Source organism: Coturnix japonica, chromosome 6 (assembly GCF_001577835.2).
Source record: "Coturnix japonica isolate 7356 chromosome 6, Coturnix japonica 2.1, whole genome shotgun sequence".
NCBI lineage: Eukaryota > Metazoa > Chordata > Aves > Galliformes > Phasianidae > Coturnix > Coturnix japonica.
The window spans coordinates 19,378,449-19,396,713 of NC_029521.1; the positions used below are offsets into that span (position 1 = coordinate 19,378,449).

At 50.6% G+C, this 18,265-nt stretch overlaps 1 protein-coding gene across 12 annotated transcripts in view; it reads left to right on the top strand.

The window, feature by feature from the left end:
* The window catches only part of HPSE2 (heparanase 2 (inactive)), an 84,445-nt gene that overhangs the window by 58,538 nt on the left and 7,642 nt on the right, over nt 1-18,265 (top strand). For 10 of the 12 annotated variants that reach the window (XM_032445574.1, XM_015867085.2, XM_015867095.2 and 7 more), the window contains 6 exons: nt 2,728-2,901; nt 3,315-3,486; nt 9,328-9,375; nt 14,473-14,566; nt 16,087-16,193; nt 16,680-16,794. In XM_032445574.1, the coding sequence (XP_032301465.1) occupies nt 2,728-2,901; nt 3,315-3,486; nt 9,328-9,375; nt 14,473-14,566; nt 16,087-16,193; nt 16,680-16,794 (710 nt within the window). Of the gene's footprint in view, nt 1-2,727; nt 2,902-3,314; nt 3,487-9,327; nt 9,376-14,472; nt 14,567-16,086; nt 16,194-16,679; nt 16,795-16,920; nt 17,025-18,265 lie in introns of those variants that run through there. The other 2 variants (XM_015867098.2, XM_032445576.1) reach the window with 2 other exon arrangements.

The following is an 18,265-nucleotide window of genomic DNA, read 5'->3' on the forward strand; positions in this document are numbered from 1 at the left end:
ACAGACACATCTCTGCATTCTGAAGTCTTTTGTCTCCCTCTGTGTAGGGTGAGAGCTCTGTGCAAGCAGCCGGAATGTGAGCGGACCATCACCCACTGCACCTGGCCATGCCTTGTAGCATGGTTTATGGTTTATTTATCACCCTTTAGATGTGTCCAGGTCTCTAAAAGCAAGGATGTAAAGAATCAGCAAGACCCAAACAGCCTTTAAATTCTCCTAGTGCTAGGGCCGTGGGGTGTGAGCTTCCAGAAGAAGGCTCCAGTGCACCATAGTGGCAGCTAATCATGTCCTCTGCCTTGGTTTTTGCACCTACACACCCTAAAGTTGGTGCTTTGTTGCTTTTTCTTATGCTAATGTATACGGGTTTCTTTTATTTGCTTTATTCCCTCTCTGAGTATGTGTGCCTGCAGTGGGTGGAGGGGGGAAAGGGGCAGTGAGAGCATCGTATAAATCCAGTTCTGCTCTATTAAGATTCATTCTGCTACGACAATGGCTTTGTCTATTGAAAAGCTCTGCGAAAGCCTTGCCTAATGATCTGTTAGCTGGGGAAAGGTTAAATTCCTGGAAGATTTTCTGTGTTCGATGAAGAAAAAATGGTGCAATTATCCAGAATTCAAAGTGAGTTTTAGCCAGCTGTTAATAATACTGCGATTCTTCATGTTCTCATTATTCAGAAGTAATGTGGCCATCCCTAGTCATGGCAGTAAAATATTTATAGCAAATTTCTTTGGGCCCTGTTTGTACTTATGAAGGGCTGGACACTGCTCAGGGGCTTCACAATATGCTTTGTGCTGTGGTTTAGTGACCCATGGCAGAGCTCTTTCCACCTCGATGCTGATTGCAATGGAGACATCAGATGGGCACAGTGGGTGGGCAGCTGGTGCCAGCTGGGCATTGGGTCCGTTAGGGTCTTCTGTTGGGGTTGGTGGTTCCCTTCTGCATCATCCCATGGTGGTTTCCAGCTTGGAAAGTCGTGTCAGAGCACGAAATGCACGTGGCATCTCTGTATGCAGGCGAACAGAAACAGAGTAAGTGTCGTGGGGAAAATAGAATTTCACAGTGGCAGGGCCTGTGCTGGGGTGAACAGACAGCTTGTTTCCTCCGGTCGATGCATGGAAAATCAATTCCCAGCCCTCTAAGGAGATTCCTAAAGAGAAACAAAATCTCTCCTGTAGCATTTAAGAACTGCGGCTGTTTTGCACTGGTGAAAAGATTTCATTTTTATCAGGGGAGCTGCAGGTGACACCTTTCTGCTGTCTCTCTGTTGTCATGGGGTTGTCTATCTTATCCCCTTCACAGAAATGTCATTTCAAGCACAGCTTTTTGCCCGGGGGTCTGAAGTAAATGAGTATTAAGTAACTGTATCTGTCTCTAATCCACTAAGCATCCAGAAAACCAGCTAATGTGCCTGAGCCAGTGGGATGAATGCATTAGGTTAATCTAACTCGGCTACTTTTCACTTAAACAACCAGAAGCATTACAAAAAGAAAAAAAGAAAAAGGCTGTAGGAGGATTAGCAATTTCTTTTCCACATTTTTCCTTTCGTCTTCCCAGGCCTTTGCTGCAATCTAATAAACAATTCAGCTGAGTTCTGTGAGCCTCCTAATGTGCTGCATTAAAAATAAGTTTACTCTCCTCAGACCTCAGGGGCAGCTCCAGGTTTGCTGTGGCTCTCAGGGACCAGGACACGTCACAGTGCTTCTCGTGCCACCTGCATGTGGTGTGGCACAGCATGCTGTGTCTCTGTACTGTCCCCTTCAGCTCCATTGGCCATGGAGGTGCACAGCATCACCTTAGTGCCCTAGCAGCTCTGATGTATGGACTGTGCTCTTCTTTACTGGCAAAGTGAAAGAAGATTCAGGGCAGGCTGCCTACACCCTTTGGGTTTCTTCCTTGGAACATCAGATTACCAATAACGGTTTTCAGTGTGCGCATTTCCTCTTGCAGCCCAGTCCAGGTCACGGTCACCTCACTTGCCAGAGAGAACCTGATATGCAATCATGTCTAAAGCCTTAAAAATCATCAAGGTATAAGACCTATGGTGCAATTGTTCTGTCAGGTGAAGCATGGCCTGTTCTTGACACGTTCCTGTGATTGCTGATCATCTCCTTATACCATGTGAGTGCTGCCAAGCAGCATGGTTGCTTGCTCAAGCTGTTTCCAGGACTCACTGCTCCATAGTTCCCAGCCTGCATTCAGCCTCCCCACCCCTGGGGCTCCATGGCTGTCAGCACTCTGGGAAGGCTGGGGACAAGGGCAGGACCCAGAGCCAATGATGACCCCAAGAGGAGCAATACCCATGGTGCTGACATAATGTACAGGAGGTGACCCTGAGCCAGTGGTTCTTTCTGCAGCTCCTCTCCTCCCCAGCACTACACCAGAAGTAGTGCCAGGTGGGATGGGCTCAGAAGAGGCTGATATTTCCTTGCCAGGAGCAGATGAAAAGAGACATTATAAAGCCTCTTGTTTCTGGTAATGCTGTCCCTAGCTTCAACACAGCTGTGGAGAGTGTCCAAGTTCCATGCTGGAAGGAGTTTAGCCCTTGTCTGGAATCCTATCTCAGTTTCAAAGGTGAGGTGCACTTCTGCAGTTACAGATGTCACAGGGATGGCACCTGACCCCAGTTCATCCACACAGGAGCTGAGGTCTGATGGACAGCAGGATCATTTGAACCTCCCTGGAACCGGCTTTCATTTGAATTACAAGCTGTGTTTTGTTTCTTCCCAGCCAGGTCTCTAGACAAACTCTATAACTTTGCTGACTGCTCTGGCCTTCACCTGATCTTTGCATTGAATGCTCTGCGCAGAAATCCCAATAACTCCTGGAACAGCTCCAATGCACTCAGCCTGCTGAAGTACAGTGCCAGCAAGAAATACAACATCTCCTGGGAGCTGGGCAATGGTGAGTGTGGGAACAGGGGGACCTGGGAATGCTGAGCAATGTTCTCTTTAGGAAGATTATATCTGTGAGTCCCAGGACACTATGGATGTAAGTTCAGAGGGATTTGATTGCTCCTGCTGTAGGGTAGCATGGCTGGTCCTGGGGAGGGCAGAGCAGCAGCTGCATGGACCTGCACAGAAGATTCAGTGCTGAGGGAAACGGGCAGCCCCTGGACACAGGAGGGTAATGCAAGGTGCAGGTCCTCACCCAGCCCATAGCCAAAGGGGTTCGCTCTAGAGGAGAAGACCCACAGCCTCTGTACAACTGGCAAAGGAGAGTGGTCACGGCCCACATCCACTGCTCAGCAGTTCTGTGCTGCTGACTGATCTGAGGAGCTGTGTGACAGCCTTGCCCATCTGTTCTTATTTTCCCAGAGCCCAATAACTACCGGACCTTGATTGGCCGCTCAGTGAATGGCAGCCAGCTGGGAAAGGACTACATCCAGCTGAGGAGCCTGCTGCAGCTCATCCGCACCTATTCCAGAGCAAACCTCTATGGGCCGAACATTGGGAGGCCCAGGAAGAATGTCATGGCTCTCTTGGAAGGGTAAGTGATGCTGTTTCGTTTGGGCTGTGCCAACTGCCATTCCCCAAGCACTTCCAGCATTTCCCAGTTGCTGGAAGACTGAGGTGCTCTCCCTGCTGGGATGCAGGGATGCAGTTAGAGGCTGCTGCACAGCTGTAGGTTTTGGGGGAAGGAGGTGGGTCCTGGCACCACTTTGTTCTTCCTATTAGGTAGCTGCATCTGCTTGTGCTTTCGCCATCCGTGCCCTTCTTTACCACTGCTCCATCTTGGCCAGTTCAAGCATTACAGCACAGAGGATAATGTATGGCACAGAGCCACTGTCAAAGCATTTTTGCTTATGATTGCTCATGCTGATTCTGACCAAGTTACACAGTTTTTCTCCATGCGGCACAGGGATTCAGATACCTTTCACCAGCAGAGTTCATGACCTCTCTGGGAAATGCCCTTTTCTACCCTTCCTGCTGTCCCTCAAGGAAGGTTTTGCCAGTCACACTGCACCTGGCACCATTCAGTGCTGTGATGCTGTTCCACCAATACATCCCACGGTCACACCCCTGTGACTTCCATTGATTATACTGGCCCTCTGGCTTTAGCTTCTTGGTTTCTTTTTCATATCTTTAGGTAAAAATGGTACTCAGGAATGGACAGTGATGTTGAGGTAGGTCTGCTGGGGTATTCTTAATCTGATGGATAGGAGAACCGACAGGTCTGGAGTTTGGGGAGGCTGAAGAGAGGAGCATGGGAAAGGAATGGTGACAGTGAGGGACTTGGACAGCTGGAGGTGACATTGGCCAGCTACAGGAACCAAGGAGGTGTGGAAGCCTGCTGGCAGCAGGAATTGGGACCATGGGGGCTCAAAGACCATCCAGCAGAGGGGAAACTCCCTGCAGGACTGTAAACAGAAACTCCAGCACAGAGGGCTGGACAGGGGGAGGTGTGGAAGGGACTCTGTTGGGAGCAAAGCTGGGTCTCACATTCATTAACATCTGCATGAATGATCTGGCAGAAACAATAAACAGCACACTGATGGAGTCCCCGGCGAGGCAAGTAGGGAGCAAGGGCCAGATTCTCAGCTCTGCTGCAGCAGCACACAGAGCCCATAAAGCTGGTTGACCCACCTGTGAGGCCAGCATCCCTAACACTGCTGGCAGCCAGGGAGCAGCCCCTTCTGAGCACCATGGCTGCACCCGTGCTAATGCCAGGTGGGCATTGCTGCCCCAGGGCTCACTCAGCACAGTGAGAGCAGCTCAGGGAGCTGCAATGTGCTGTAGTAGTCATGAGCAGCAGGAATTCTATTAGCACCAGGCAGCAGCTGAGAAAGGGAAACAGGAGGAATGGGAGCCAAGGAGCTCTCAGACAAGGGGAAGTCTTGCTGCCGTGTTTGTCCTCTGTATGTTGCTGCAGGGTCCTGGGGAAGGAGATGAGAGAGCAGTATGGTTGGGGGTCTCTTGGCTCCAGAGCCACATGTTGGCTGATAGGTGACCCAGGAGTGGGCCTGTAGTGTACAGTGCAGTAGGAAGAGTGGTGGAAATCCATATTTGAAAGAAAGGGAATTGGGTACGTAGAGTGGTGGCTGCTCTCCAGACCACCAGGCTGATCAGAAAGAGCTGCAAGGGGCATTTTGGGAGGTTCTTTCAATGGCAAGCCCTTTGCCCACCTTGTTGGAGCACCGTGAGTGGCCTGTGCAGTGCTTGCAGGGGACGAAGGCTGCAGAGCAGATCAAGCGTGTGCAGTCCACGGTTCTGATATATGAGAGCTACAAAGTTTTGCTTTCATTTAAAACAATGTGATGAAAGGCAGAAGTCAAGCTGGTTGGAAGAGATACTAAATTGGAGGTCATGGTGTGGCCATTAAGGCTGGAGAGGAGAGATGAGACAGCCTAGCACAGAAGGCAGGATGGCTGGCTTAGTCTGGGAGGAAAGAAGCCCATATTGCACAGAGAGCACAAGTGAATTTTGGTAAGATAAATGTTGGAAATGAGCTGAAGAAGGAAAGAAGAGCTCAGAGAGAGCAGGGAATGATTTTCAACAGAAGAAAACAGAAGCTGACATGAGGCGCTCTCCAGGGAAAGCCCCCTGAGTTGTCTGAGTGGGGAGATGCTCAGAGAAAAGCTTCTCAGTGCGAAGCATTATGTAAAATCACAATTCCCAGTTGCGTGTCCTGTGTTCCAAACACTGAAGTCTACTCTTGAACTGTTATTTCTAGCAACCACTCTGAGCTTCTTCTTTGTGTCTAAACCTTGTCCTGCAGTGATGGAGGCGTCAGCATGAACAGTGCCTTGCTCTCTGCACCAAGCTTTGCCTTTCTCAGTGATGACAACACACCATTCACTGCAGGGGTGCAAGCACTTTGCACAGAGAGTGTGAGTGCCACCTGGGGCTGCCCTACAGAGCAGACCACTGCCACAGGGATGGGCTCTGCAATCCCTGCTGCACAGGAGGCAACAAATGGGGAATGGGGAAATGTGAGTGCGCAGGTGCAAGAGGGAATTTCTCCAGACACGACTCACAGTTGAGTTTGATGAGGTGTTAATTAGACTATTCATGCAGCCTGAGCTGTCAGAGAGCAGGCCACCTTAGCTACCTACTGCGTCTGTGGGTACAGGAATCCCAGGACTGCTCAGAGTTTGCCTGGGGGGAAAAAAAAGTTAAAAAAAAAAAAAGTGGGATTCTAAGGAGTTAACAAAGATTTAACAACGATTTTAACAGTAGATTAGGAATCAGACACGAGGTTAATGCATCACCAAATCACATATTCAGCACTGGAAGAGAAGTAGCATGAGGGAAAGCTATTAGGATGCTAACATGTGTTATGGCTCATGCTGTCAGTACAAAACCTAATAATCTTTTGCCCAGGTGGTCCCAAGGACTGCTGGCATCAAGGGTGGCAGAAGGTGGCTCGGTGTCCCGATCCCATGGAGTCTGCTGGTCCCAAGAGCCAACTCTCATTGCCGTATCCCCTGTGGGGGTGGCATGGGCTGAACCAGGATAATGCATGGGTCCAGAGCAAGAATTCTGTGGAAAAAATGAAGCCATGAGACAAGTAACTAATGATGCAAAGGGAAGGATACTGCAGCATAAACTCAAATTCACGTACCATTAAGCTTGTGGATGTGCATTCATAAATATGTTGAAATGCATTCATGAATACAATGAAACAGGAGGTGAAGAATGTGATGAGGCATTTTGCAGCTGCCCATCTATTACTCTTTCAGGGGGAAGGAGTTAAGACAGTCTTTCTAACTGAAACTGGATCTGAATGGCTGGAAAGCTGCAATCACCATCACCTGTACAGGGAGAACAAAGAGAGTAAGAAAATAGGCAGATGAGATGATAGCGCTGTATGGGTACATGGTGTGCCTTCATCCTGATCGCTATCTACAATCTCAGTCATTTCATCTCAGAAAAGATGTAACAGAACCAGGAACGTTACAGAGATGTGCAGAGGTATGTGATGCCTTCCACGTGAGCAGAGATGAAGTAGGCTGCTCAGCTGGAGCCACAGGATGGATGATGACCCCGTTTGACTTATAAGAAAGGTGGAGAGGCAGAAAAGTCCATACAGATAGGAGTGTGCTGTCCTGCAGGGCCTGGCCATGGCCCCAGCTTCTCAGAGCCAGCTTTTCTGGTAGCCAAGCCATGGCACAGTTGGCTTGTGTAGTTCTCCAGGGCATACCAGATGGAACAACCCATGGTTGTGAAATCCAGCTCTGGGTGTCAGACAGTGCTAAGCCACTGGGAGGCTGTGAGGTGGTCATTTGTCTCCCTTCTTTGCGTTCTTTGCTACAAGATGGCTTTTTAATTTATTTTTTATTTCAAGGTTGACAATCAGCAATTACTTTCATGGGAAAGAGATTTCCAAATGCAGATGGCTCTTTAATGTATCAGGAATAAGCCTAGGAAGTTCCAGTGGCTGGAAGCTGAAGATAGACACATTCAGATGAGAAATAACATACTTGGAAGCTAATTAGCCATGGGAGCAATTTGCATAAGGTTGCAGTGGGTGCTCCATGACTGGTGGGGATTGAATCAGGACAGGAGATGTATTCTCTCCCACCCAGAGGTTCTGCCCCATCAGATCCTGAGGATGTGTGGAGGTTTCTGCCACGTGGAAGCCCAGCAAGAGATGTTGCAGTGGCTGGTGCTGCCACCCGAATTATGGGATGTTGCCCTAAGCAGGCTGAGCTTGTCCCGTGGCTCCTAGGGGTGACTCAGTGCATGTACACCTCAGAGTTCAGCCGTGCTCGCAGAGCCCAGCGTTAGGAAATGGCAGATTTACTGCACCAGCATGGAGCATCTGCACGGCACATGTGCAGGGATCTGATCCATGCCGGAAGCCTCTGGTTTGCTCTGCCTGCGTGGTGCTGCACATGTGCACATCGCACAGCCCAGGAAATCCCAGACAGACGTGTGCCAGCGCTGGTCAGACTGCAGGTCTGCATGGTTCTTCACTGGCCTCAAAATCCAGGGTTTGAGCAGCACAGGTGCTACAGGAATAAAGGGATTAATAACATCTGCATTCCTAAGCTGTGGATATTTGAGTACCTGTGCATCGCTGGGTCTCCACCTGCACTAGGCTTTCATCTCTGGCTCTTGCAGTACCACTTGTTGGCTATTGATCTGATCCAGGTTCCCAGAGCTTGAGTTATCCAGTGTGTTCCATGCACAGCTTCATTATCAAGACTTGAAGATTTAACAGGAAAATCTCCATTTAAAGACAGAAAGAGAAATAGACACAGAAAGCAAAATCGAGTGGTTATGCATCTTTAATAGAAAAATTTGAAAACGGGTAGAACTAGTCAATGTATTTCACTCTCATGGGGACAGAACAGGAAAACTAAGAGGTCTGTTAGTTTCCTAAGGAGACAGAGCAGACAGAGGCACTGCTTCTGCCACTCCAGAGATGCTGGAGGTTGTGGTGTTTTGCATTCAGTCCCTGCACAAAGACTGGGGTATGCTGGCAGCGATACTGCAGGCACGGTGCAAGCAGTGAGTTCTGCAGAGGAGCATCCCCAGCAGGTGCCCGCTGTGGCTGTGTGTGCAGCACCATTGAGCCAGGTGCCCTGCATGAGTGGTGCAGTGTGCTTCTTGCTCTGTCCTGCTGCCCTGTATGGTCAGGGAGGAGCTGGACCCAAAGCCACTGCTCTGCTGCCCGTCATAGGGACACAAAGCACAGCTGGAGAGCGAGCCTGGGAACTGACAGCCACTGCACTGCTGGGCAGCAGGAGCGGGAACGCATCAGTGCTATTACAGCACGTTATTGTTTTTCCATTTCTAATTGTGTCTCTTCCCTCCTGTCCGCAGGGATTTATTACCTCTGCCTTTGCCAGTGTCCTCTTATGCTTCACAGGGTCCAGATGCCCTTTCGTCCCAGTCTATAATTGACTATCGTCATTAATTTAAAGTTAGAATGATTGTTTCCGAGCTATATTTAGGCTGAAGTTTGCTGCTCTTTTTTTTCAGACCTGATTAGAGGTTTGTGTGCTGCAAAGCTTTGCTGGCTGCTCCTTCCTCCTTTGCCAGCTGGCCTGATCAAACATCCCATCTCTCCCCACAAGCCTTCTCCTTCTTCTTCCACCCTTGGTTGCAGGCCAGATGGGGGCAGTTGGAGCTGCAGGTGATGCAGCTTCCTTCCTTGGGCAGCAAGTATATCAGTGCACTCCTGTGTTCCTGGATCTTTGTCACCGAAGAGCATCATTGTGTTCTCTTGACCAAACCAGTGTTTCCTATAGCCTGCATACATTCACTTCAAAAGTGACTGTCTCTGGTATCCTGTGATGTAGGCCGTTTTAGGATTTCCCCTTGCTTATGAACACCTGTGACAAGTTTGGACTTACATGATTTCTTCCTCTGTTTCCTGCAGGTTCATGAAAGTGGCTGGCAGCACAGTGGATGCTGTTACCTGGCAACAGTAGGTATTCACCATTCCTCCTGCTTTCCTACACTAATTGCAGTGATCTGACAGTGTCTGGAGCAAAATGAATGGGCTGGCTGGGTGTGGAAGGGGACAAATAGTAGGAGCCACCTCTGCTGTCCTTGTCCTTTAAATAGGCAGCAAACAGAAGTGGGCACGTTTCACCTCTGATGCTTGCAGCTGAGGCAAAGGCTAAAAACATGCCTGCCCACTGGAAACCAAGCCCCATGATATTTACTCATGGCCCAAAGCTAGGCTGATGGCATACACCTTTGGAAGCAGAAGTTAGGGTGAGACCTCCCTGCGTCCCAAAAGACTGCATTTGCCTTGAGCAGAGGAGCTGGGATCTCAGGTCCTGGCTGAGCTTGCATCCTTAACTTGGGCTTAGCACTGGACCTTCAAGAGAGCTTAGGCTACTTTGCTGGAGTGGAACATGCCATCTCATCCCCTCCCATTCAGAGTATTCCATCACGTGACAGCGCTGCTGGTTCCCTCCTGGCACTTGAAGAGTAATGGACAGGTTATGGGGGCATTTGATCCCCTCCTTCAGATCACAGTTCCTCTTGTAAAGCCCACCTAGAGACCTACACTTAAAAAAGAGCTCAGTGGTTTTTAAGACATGAGGTTTTCCTGCAAGTAAGCCCAGGGATTCTGTGTCGCTGTGTTAACCTTGGAGCCTCCTGCAGAAGCAACTGTCTGAATCTGAGAGTGGTTTATGGCAGCAGCCTCGGCTGGTACCCAGCAGGTCCCATTCCTGGGGAGCCATGTGCCTTGCCATACTGCTCTGCTACCTGGCTCCTGGGGCTTCCCTGAGGCAGCAGCTCAGTGCAAGCAGGGCAGTGGGGTAGCAGAGCGTTTGGAGTGGGATTTGTGTTACTTACAGACTCACGCTGTGCAATGATGATCTATGCCTCAGCTGGGACTTTGCTTTTCATGATTACACGATGTGCTGATCGCATTTACTTAGCCCAGGAATTCGCTTGCTGAAACAGGGCTTGATGGCTGGGCCAAGCCCTTGGATCCACTGCAGGAAGAAGTAGCCAGCCTTTGTGCAGGGAGCTGTGGCTCAGAGACCCTTCCCTCTGGGACCAGGTGCTGCAGGCAGGTGGGGGCACAGCTCCCTGCATGTGGGCAGTGTGGCTGGGATTCCACTTGCTGAGCACTTCCCACTTAGGTAAAGGAGCAGCTGCTCCCCCTGCCTGGGCTTCCAGCTTGGGAGGGTCTCAATTATCTGCTTTTGAAAGGACTGACAATAGCCACAGCTCCAGCCTGGGCTTCTGTACTGTTTATGAGTGAATGTCAAAACAGTGTCTCATCCTTCTGCTCCAAACAGCAAAACAAAACAAAACAAGCTCCTTTGTATCCAAGAAGAAAATTATTAGCAGGAAACCAAACTGCTGTCGAACTGCAAGTGTGAGCCTTTCTGTTCCAAACCCTGACATTCTCCAGGGATATTGGTTATAAATTTGTCAAATCTGTTACTCCTTTGAAAAGGTTGCACTCTACCCAGAAGGGGAATTGAGAAAGGAATACATTGCAGGGATCCCTGTCCTCTGTGAAAACTCACAACCATTCCTTCTTCTCTGAAATACATCTGAGAAGTGACACTGGGTGTAAATAAGCAGCCTTGATGATCTTTCTTAGTATGGTTTCACTTACATATGTAACTCAGCATGTGTGCCTCCCTCTTCAGAAGTAATGTGTTGCTGGAGAGGGATGTGTGAATGGCTCAGAAATGTTCAGGGAATTTCCACTAGCAGAGGGTGTGGCAAGTAGGACCGACAGTGGCTCTGAGAGTTTTGGCGTTCCTTGTGTAATTTAGTTTATGGTTTGGGTATGAATGAATGCTCAGCTTACTGTGGACCCCCTCACTCTTTGGATGTGGGTTTCCACAGCTCAGAACCCTTCCCACAACCACATCTCTTGGCTCAGCTCCAGAGCTTGGTGTGCTGCACACAGTAAAGATTCATCATCTCCCTAACCTGCGGCCATGCCCTGGGCCCCTTCCTGTGTGTCACTGTATGGCTGGTTTTCCACCTGAAGTGCTGTGCAGAACTCCAGGTTTTAATGGGAAAATCCTTGTACAAGGCTGTCTTTGCAGCTCATGAATCCATTTACTTGCAAGGCAAGTGAATGTTTGCATCTTCAAAGCCATGGGCATCTATCCCTTCAAGTCTTTGGAGAACATGATGCTACCTTCCATTATGGAAAGTCACTCATTCCATGTGGCAAACTGGGGGTGCCATGCACACAGACACATATGGCATCCTTCTTAAAGTGCTTTGCTGGGCTGAGTTTGGATGACATCTCTCTGGCCTTCGCATATGGGACAGTGGCAGGGCACAGGGCTGCCGGTATCAGCAGAGATGTCTCCATATGGTGGCAGTTGGTGCAATGCTGGCAGTGAGGCCAGACCCATTCACACCCCCAGCAGGCTGGTGCCCTAATTCCTAGCAGACTCTTCCCATAGCAGCAGGCAACAAAGTAGATCCGGAAATTCCTGAGCTTTGGGAAGTGGGCTTTAATGTAATTAACTGCAACAGAAGAAGAGGTCAGATAATAGGGGCAAAGGTTCCTCTTTAAAATGAAAGGGAGGTAAATGAAACCAGCTGCCCAGGAGCCAGTGCACTGCCTTCATTAAACTCAGTGCGATGCTCATGGTTCTGTGCAGCAAGTTGTGGATCTTTCCAGAGAAGTGTGACACAGGCAGTGTGAGCCCAGAGGTACAGGACTGAGGTGTGCTGGGGTGACAGCAGTCACCTGGGGCAGCAGTCTGGTCAGGTGGCCTTCTATGCTGTGGGATCCCATGTGTCCTGTGGCCTTTGTGGCCAACCCTGGTGCCACACCATAGCCAGCACCAACCCACCAGTCCATGTTGGCACTGCTCAGCTTGTCCCAGACCCCCAAAGACCTCAGCTCCAGCCTGAGGGGAAGCTCCAGCCCATCTCTCTGGCTTCAGATCACAGTTCTTGTGCAGCTGATGCCATTTTCCCTCTTAACCACTTTTGGGTGTTGAATGTGCCTTGGTGCCTGAGAATAGATCTCTACCAGCCATAGAGAAATCGTGGAATTGCCTTCAGGCTGTGCTTAAATACCCAAAGCCAAGGTGCTTCCTCCTTGCTGCCTGGGGTATGAGCTATCAGCAAGATGCCCTGAGACTGAAGCAGCAGATTTATTCACCCCTGTGCCATCCCCTGTTTCTCCCGATTGTTAGTGCAGGTGTGAAGTGACCCTGGTGGTGGCTGTGCTCCAGGGCTGCTCCTGGTTAGAGCAGAGATCTTGTCCTCTGCCATGGGCTGAGGTCTTTACCTCCATCTTCTCCCACCTCATACAACCTTCCTTTTATGGCACTGAAGCCAGTTTTCAGCCCAGGTGATGGTGGTTGTTGGTTCTTTTTTTTTTTTTTTTTTTTTGCCAAAGCAGTCCAAAAAATCATTTCTGTTCAGTTCTTAAGTGCTGTACTAAAATCCAAACATCTGCCATCCCCAGAGTCTGCTGCTTTGTAATTTTGTCTTAAAAAGTAATCTCTGTAAACCCCCTCACCGCCTGCTGCTCACAGACCCGCTGTCCTTGCAGCAGCCAGCAGTTCTGTGTTGTATAAGGGCTGATTTGAACAACGCCGAACACTTCCCAAGTCCCCCTTCCCAAGAAACTTTTTGCCCTTAACACCTTACTGTCAGCACAGGTGTGCCAAAATGCCTCTTTCCTATTTCCCCCTGTTACAAAGGGTTGGAGTGAATCCAGAGTCTGACTGGCATGATGCTGAGTTTTTTGGGGGACAAAGCTGGAACTTCACACCTGGGAGAGGATTTGCAGAGGAGACCCTTCATGTTCAGGGCATCCGCAAGTTTGAGTCTGTAATTTGTCTCTGTTCTGGGCCAGGCCGTGCTGGCTGCTTGCCTTCCCCCGCAGCCCTGCACAGCTCCAAGCACGCTTACCCCGTTACCTGATCAGTGAGTTGGAGCAGCAAGAAGCTAAAATCCTCTCTGAGCGTTCATGCATGCTGCACGTGTTCTGCGTGTCCTGGCCAAGGCTGATACAAGCTGTAGCATCCTTTGGGGAGGATCCTGCCCTTGTGTGCACCTCTGTACCCATGTGGGGAGGCCTCACAGCTGCTGGCTGCTCACTTTGCTAACAGCATCCCTGCAAGGAGACGTCACTGCTGCCTTTCTCCTCTGCTAGGCTCAATCTCAGAGAGACAACAGCTCTCAGCAATGGGCTGCCAAGTGCTCATGGGGCCTTGCTGTGGATGAGATGCTTGTCATAGAGAAACCACACCTGTAAAGGAGCTGATACTTCTGGGAAGGTGAATCTGCCTTTTTTCACACCCCAGGGCAACAAGTGGAGCATGCAATCCCTGGTACATACATATCTGTCTGCAACAGCATCCTTCCAATTCCATGTGTTACCAAAAAGCCCTGTTGCACTCTTCTTATCCACATCTCCATGTTTCAAGTACTGAGGGAGCCTCTTTCCCTGCCATTTTTCCAGCACCAGTGCCAAATGTTGTAGGGTATCTCTCAGAACCCCAAGTGCTGCAGCCTAGCATGGGAGGGACCCAAGGGGACAGATGTAGACGCTATAGGATTTGTGCTCCCATCCTGAGACCTCCTGCCCCTCTGCATTGCCTCACCTCTGGCTGCTGTGTGAAGGGTGCCAGCACTTATCACTCCTTCAGGACAAGATGTTTGGGACGAACTCCAATTCAGGATGTTTGCACCCCAAAGATGGATTGCTTCACCTTATGTCCTGGAACCAGGAGCCAGCACTCAGGCATTTCAAAGCCTTCCTCCCACACCTGGATGCAGATGATTCGGATTCTGATTGGCAGCACTATAACCATGTTTCATTGAAGCGAGCACATGGAGAGCAGGAATCCCCTGGATGGGCAATGCTCAGTGCCATGTCAAGGGCAGCAGGCACACTTATATGAACATGACGAGGGATGCAGGAGAGGACACAGTGTCTCTGCAGAGATCCTCTCCTGGAGGGAAAAGGGCTTCTTGGTGTGAGACAGCAGTGGGACAGAAGGACAGGAACAGGGGCAGAACTAATACCAGTGGTTTCACTCTTGTCATCTTGTTTTCCTTGCAGTTACTACATCGATGGCCGAGTGGCCAAAGTGACCGACTTCCTGAAAACACGCCTGCTAGACACACTGTCTGACCAGATCAGGAAAATCCAGAAAGTGAGTGCAAAGAGTCTGCAAGGGTGAGACGGCACTGTGCCCACAGTCCTGCAGCTCAGGGACTGGGCAGGGCACTGCTCAAGGTGTGGGGCTGGAGCAGCATCACAAAGCTTGCATGGGCGGGGTGGAGGGATGGTACCCTGGTGATGGAGGAGGAGATGAGGTAGCAACCTGACCAGCCCTAGGTGTCTATTACAATTCTAGGGTGATCTGTGATTTGCTCTGGACAGCGCGGCATGCAGCAAGCCACTCCATCCATACTGCTCACAGGACAGCTCCAGGCTGCAGCCACTGTGTAAGAAACAGGGACTTCGGGGGTCCCCTGCCTCAGCTGCTGCAGGGACCAGGGCTGTGGGCAGCTCAGTTGCCAATCCCACAGCAAAGTATGAACACCTATTAAGAGTGAAGTGTTTTGGAGTTAGAGGATGTGTCCATTTGTCTGCCTTGTCAAGGTTTTTGTGCAGTATCAGTCACCACTATGTATCGCTGCTGTAATTCCTGCAAGAAGAAACTGTAGCATGAGCACACAACTCAAAGAGTGCCCAGGAAAGGGGACACATGGGTCGGCACAGCAAAACCAGAGGATAGAAGCTGCTTGCTGTATCCTCCAGCACAAGCTGGAGACCATCCCCATACGTGAGTGACCCACCCAAGCAGGGAGCATGGGCTGGGCACAGAAACAAGCATGGGGCACAGTCCCACCCTGCTCTGCACTAAACTGGTGATACATGTCTCACTGCTTGGGAAGGTCACAGGACTGCCAGGAAAGCCATGGGCAGAAAGGTGGAGACATGCTGCAGTCTTGGGGGGACCTGGTCCCCATTCAGCCCCAGAACCACATCAGTGAGGAGCTGCCCCCTGTTGGTTCTGGGAAGTGGGAAGAGCTCTCCTGGGAATGCCAGTGTGGCTGAGCAAAAGCACAGTGCTGGGTGCTAATAGCCTCCAGCTTGGCTTTGAGTCCGTGCATCCTGCCGGGGCTGATTAGAGCAGCTGGGCTTGTCCACTTCCCTGTTTTATTGCTTCCTCTCTGACTGGGGAAGGTGGCGGGCTTAGATAATTACAGGCAGGATGCCAACACCTCTGGGGCTTCAGTCAGGGATGTCGACTCTCACAGGCTGTGAGTGGGAGGCAGCCCAGAGCTGGCGTATTTAACAGCTTTGAGGGATCCCAGTCCATCCAGCACATTCCAGTGCTCCTCACTAATGGGGCAGGATCTGTCAGGCTGCGCAGCGCGCTCTTGAGATGCGGAGTTTGCAGACATCTGGCTGCAGGAGCTCATAGCCTGGACTGGAGAAGCAAGATTGCTGGAGAGGAGAGGATTCATTGTGTGGTGCCTGTGTATCTGGAGCCCTGGTGCTTTGGTGCTCAGCTGTGGCTGCCCTGTCTCATGATGCTCAAGCTGACAGGATGCCCCCACCATAGTCTCCATACTGAACACAGCCATTACACATTGGAGACGTGCAAATTGCACCTGCCCTGGGGAGAGGTGCTGCATTTGATGTTTGTTGTCTCCCACACAGGTTGTGAATACATACACACCAGGCAAGAAGATCTGGCTGGAAGGTGTTGGTGCTACCTCTGCTGGAGGCATGAACAACCTCTCCGATTCCTATGCAGCCGGGTTCCTGTGAGTGACACCTGCTCCTGGCATGAGGGCATTGCCACCTGTACAGGCTCTGTGCTCCCCTGTGCACCCCAGCTCTGGGGTCAGGGCTTGCAATCCACAGCCTTGCCGCCCTCTTCCCATTCTGCAGCCACATGCCAATGCATGCATTCACTCCTTGCATCCCTCTCTGGGCAACTGGAGCTCTTCAGAGTACAGGGTCTAGGTCTGGAAACCATATTCTGTCCTTCTTTGAAGCCACAGCTATTGCTGAATCCTGGGGCTAGTCCAATGGTGCAACTCGATAGCACATAGATCCTGTTGCAGTCTTCAGAGCTAACTGTGATCACAAAGGATAAAGGAAGATTTTCCTTGCCTTGGGGCAGCCGTAGTAACATGCCCAGGACATGTGGGCTGGGGCTGGCTTAGTTTACTGGTGACACCACAACGGGTGGGAGCACGGAGAAGCTGGGGTCCCTGCAGTGGCCTAACCCTGTCTCCTCAACACAGGTGGCTGAACACACTGGGCTTGCTGGCCAGCCAAGGCATTGATGTAGTGGTGCGGCACTCCTTCCTTGACCATGGCCACAACCACCTGGTGGACCAGAACTTCAACCCCCTGCCGGTAGGTCTGCCTGGGGCCAATCACAGAGATGCACCCTTCTCCCAGCCGGGTTTTAGGGGGGATCTGGTTTTTCTCATCCCTGCACCCAGAATGATGTGTTGCCTTTGTCCCTGACCCCTCTTGCAGATGCTTGGCTTCACCACAGAAATATCCAGGACACAGCTGAGAATCCACCTCTTCTTGTGGCCTGTTTGAACTCTGCTTGCAAATGAATTTTTCCAGATCCATTTCATTCAGTGTTAATAGGAGACATTAGTTAATGTCAAGTGCGGCATGTTGGAGGCAGATGGGAGAGCTTTGCTGCTGTGGCTGGAACTTTTTCCAGTGCCCAGAGCTTGGAAGCATGGCACAGAGGACAGTGCCACAGCAGCAATGCCAGTGACTATAGGGGGCATTGCAGGGCCAGGTTGGGGCACAGTCCCATCTCCAGCTGAGACCTGGTGGTTCTCGGTGCCCTGCGTCATTCCTTGTTCTCCAAAACCCCCTGGATGGCTGGGGCTTCCCACACATAGGGTGAGAATAAAGAAAGACTATGCAAAATCCCTTTAAAAGTAGTAGGTTTCCTTTCCATCTGATCTATTTTCCTTTTGGTTTAGCAAATCCACCTCTCCCCCCCAACCCCTTCCCCAAAAATAGAGAAGCTGGTAGGGCAGCTGTGTGCTCTGCTCACCCCAGGAAAGAATTTACAGGTTTTCTGCAGGGCAACACCAGGGGACAGTTTGGGGAATATGCCCTGGGCTGATAAAGACAATGAAGGTATTCAAATTGCTGCTGTTTTAAAGATGATTTTCCCACTAAACTAGATGCCATGCCCCTCATGGCCTCTTCCTTGCTCTCCCATGTGTTCCAGAGCTGATCTGCTGCTCATGTCTCAGTGCCACGGCCCTGCACCAGCACCAGTGTTGCTCGTGCGCTTTAAAAGAGCCACAAGCAGGTGCAAATTAGTGTGAGACTTCAAAGCTGTGAGCATAATAAAGCCTGTGGAGACCAGGCTGTGACCCTCACGGTGGTGTGGAGGATGCTATTTTCCCGTGGGAGCCATCAGGGGGATGAAAGTGGCTGGATGGACCTGTGCAGGGTCACTGCGCCATGAAACCCAACACACCTGCTGGCTGCCGTCACAAAGGCTTTTCTGCAGGTGGGATGGGCACGAGGCAGAGGGTGTTGAGAGAAGGCTGTGCTGCTGCCTGAACGAGTGTGGCAGATTGCTGCTGGTCCTGCTCCCTTTGGTTCTTTCACTGTGGCGTGCTGCAGTGAGTGGCACAAGGAACTTGGTAAAACCTGGCATGTGCTGTCTGCCTGGACCCAGGGTATGTGCACAGCCAGGGCCGTGCACTGGAGATATTGTTGGGTACAGGAGTAGAAAGTCATTGCACAGCTCTCTGTGCAATGTGGTGATATTTGTTGCTGTGGGCCATGCTGTGAGCCTTCAGGCCACACCTGAACCTTCATCCAGGGGCAGATTTGCAGA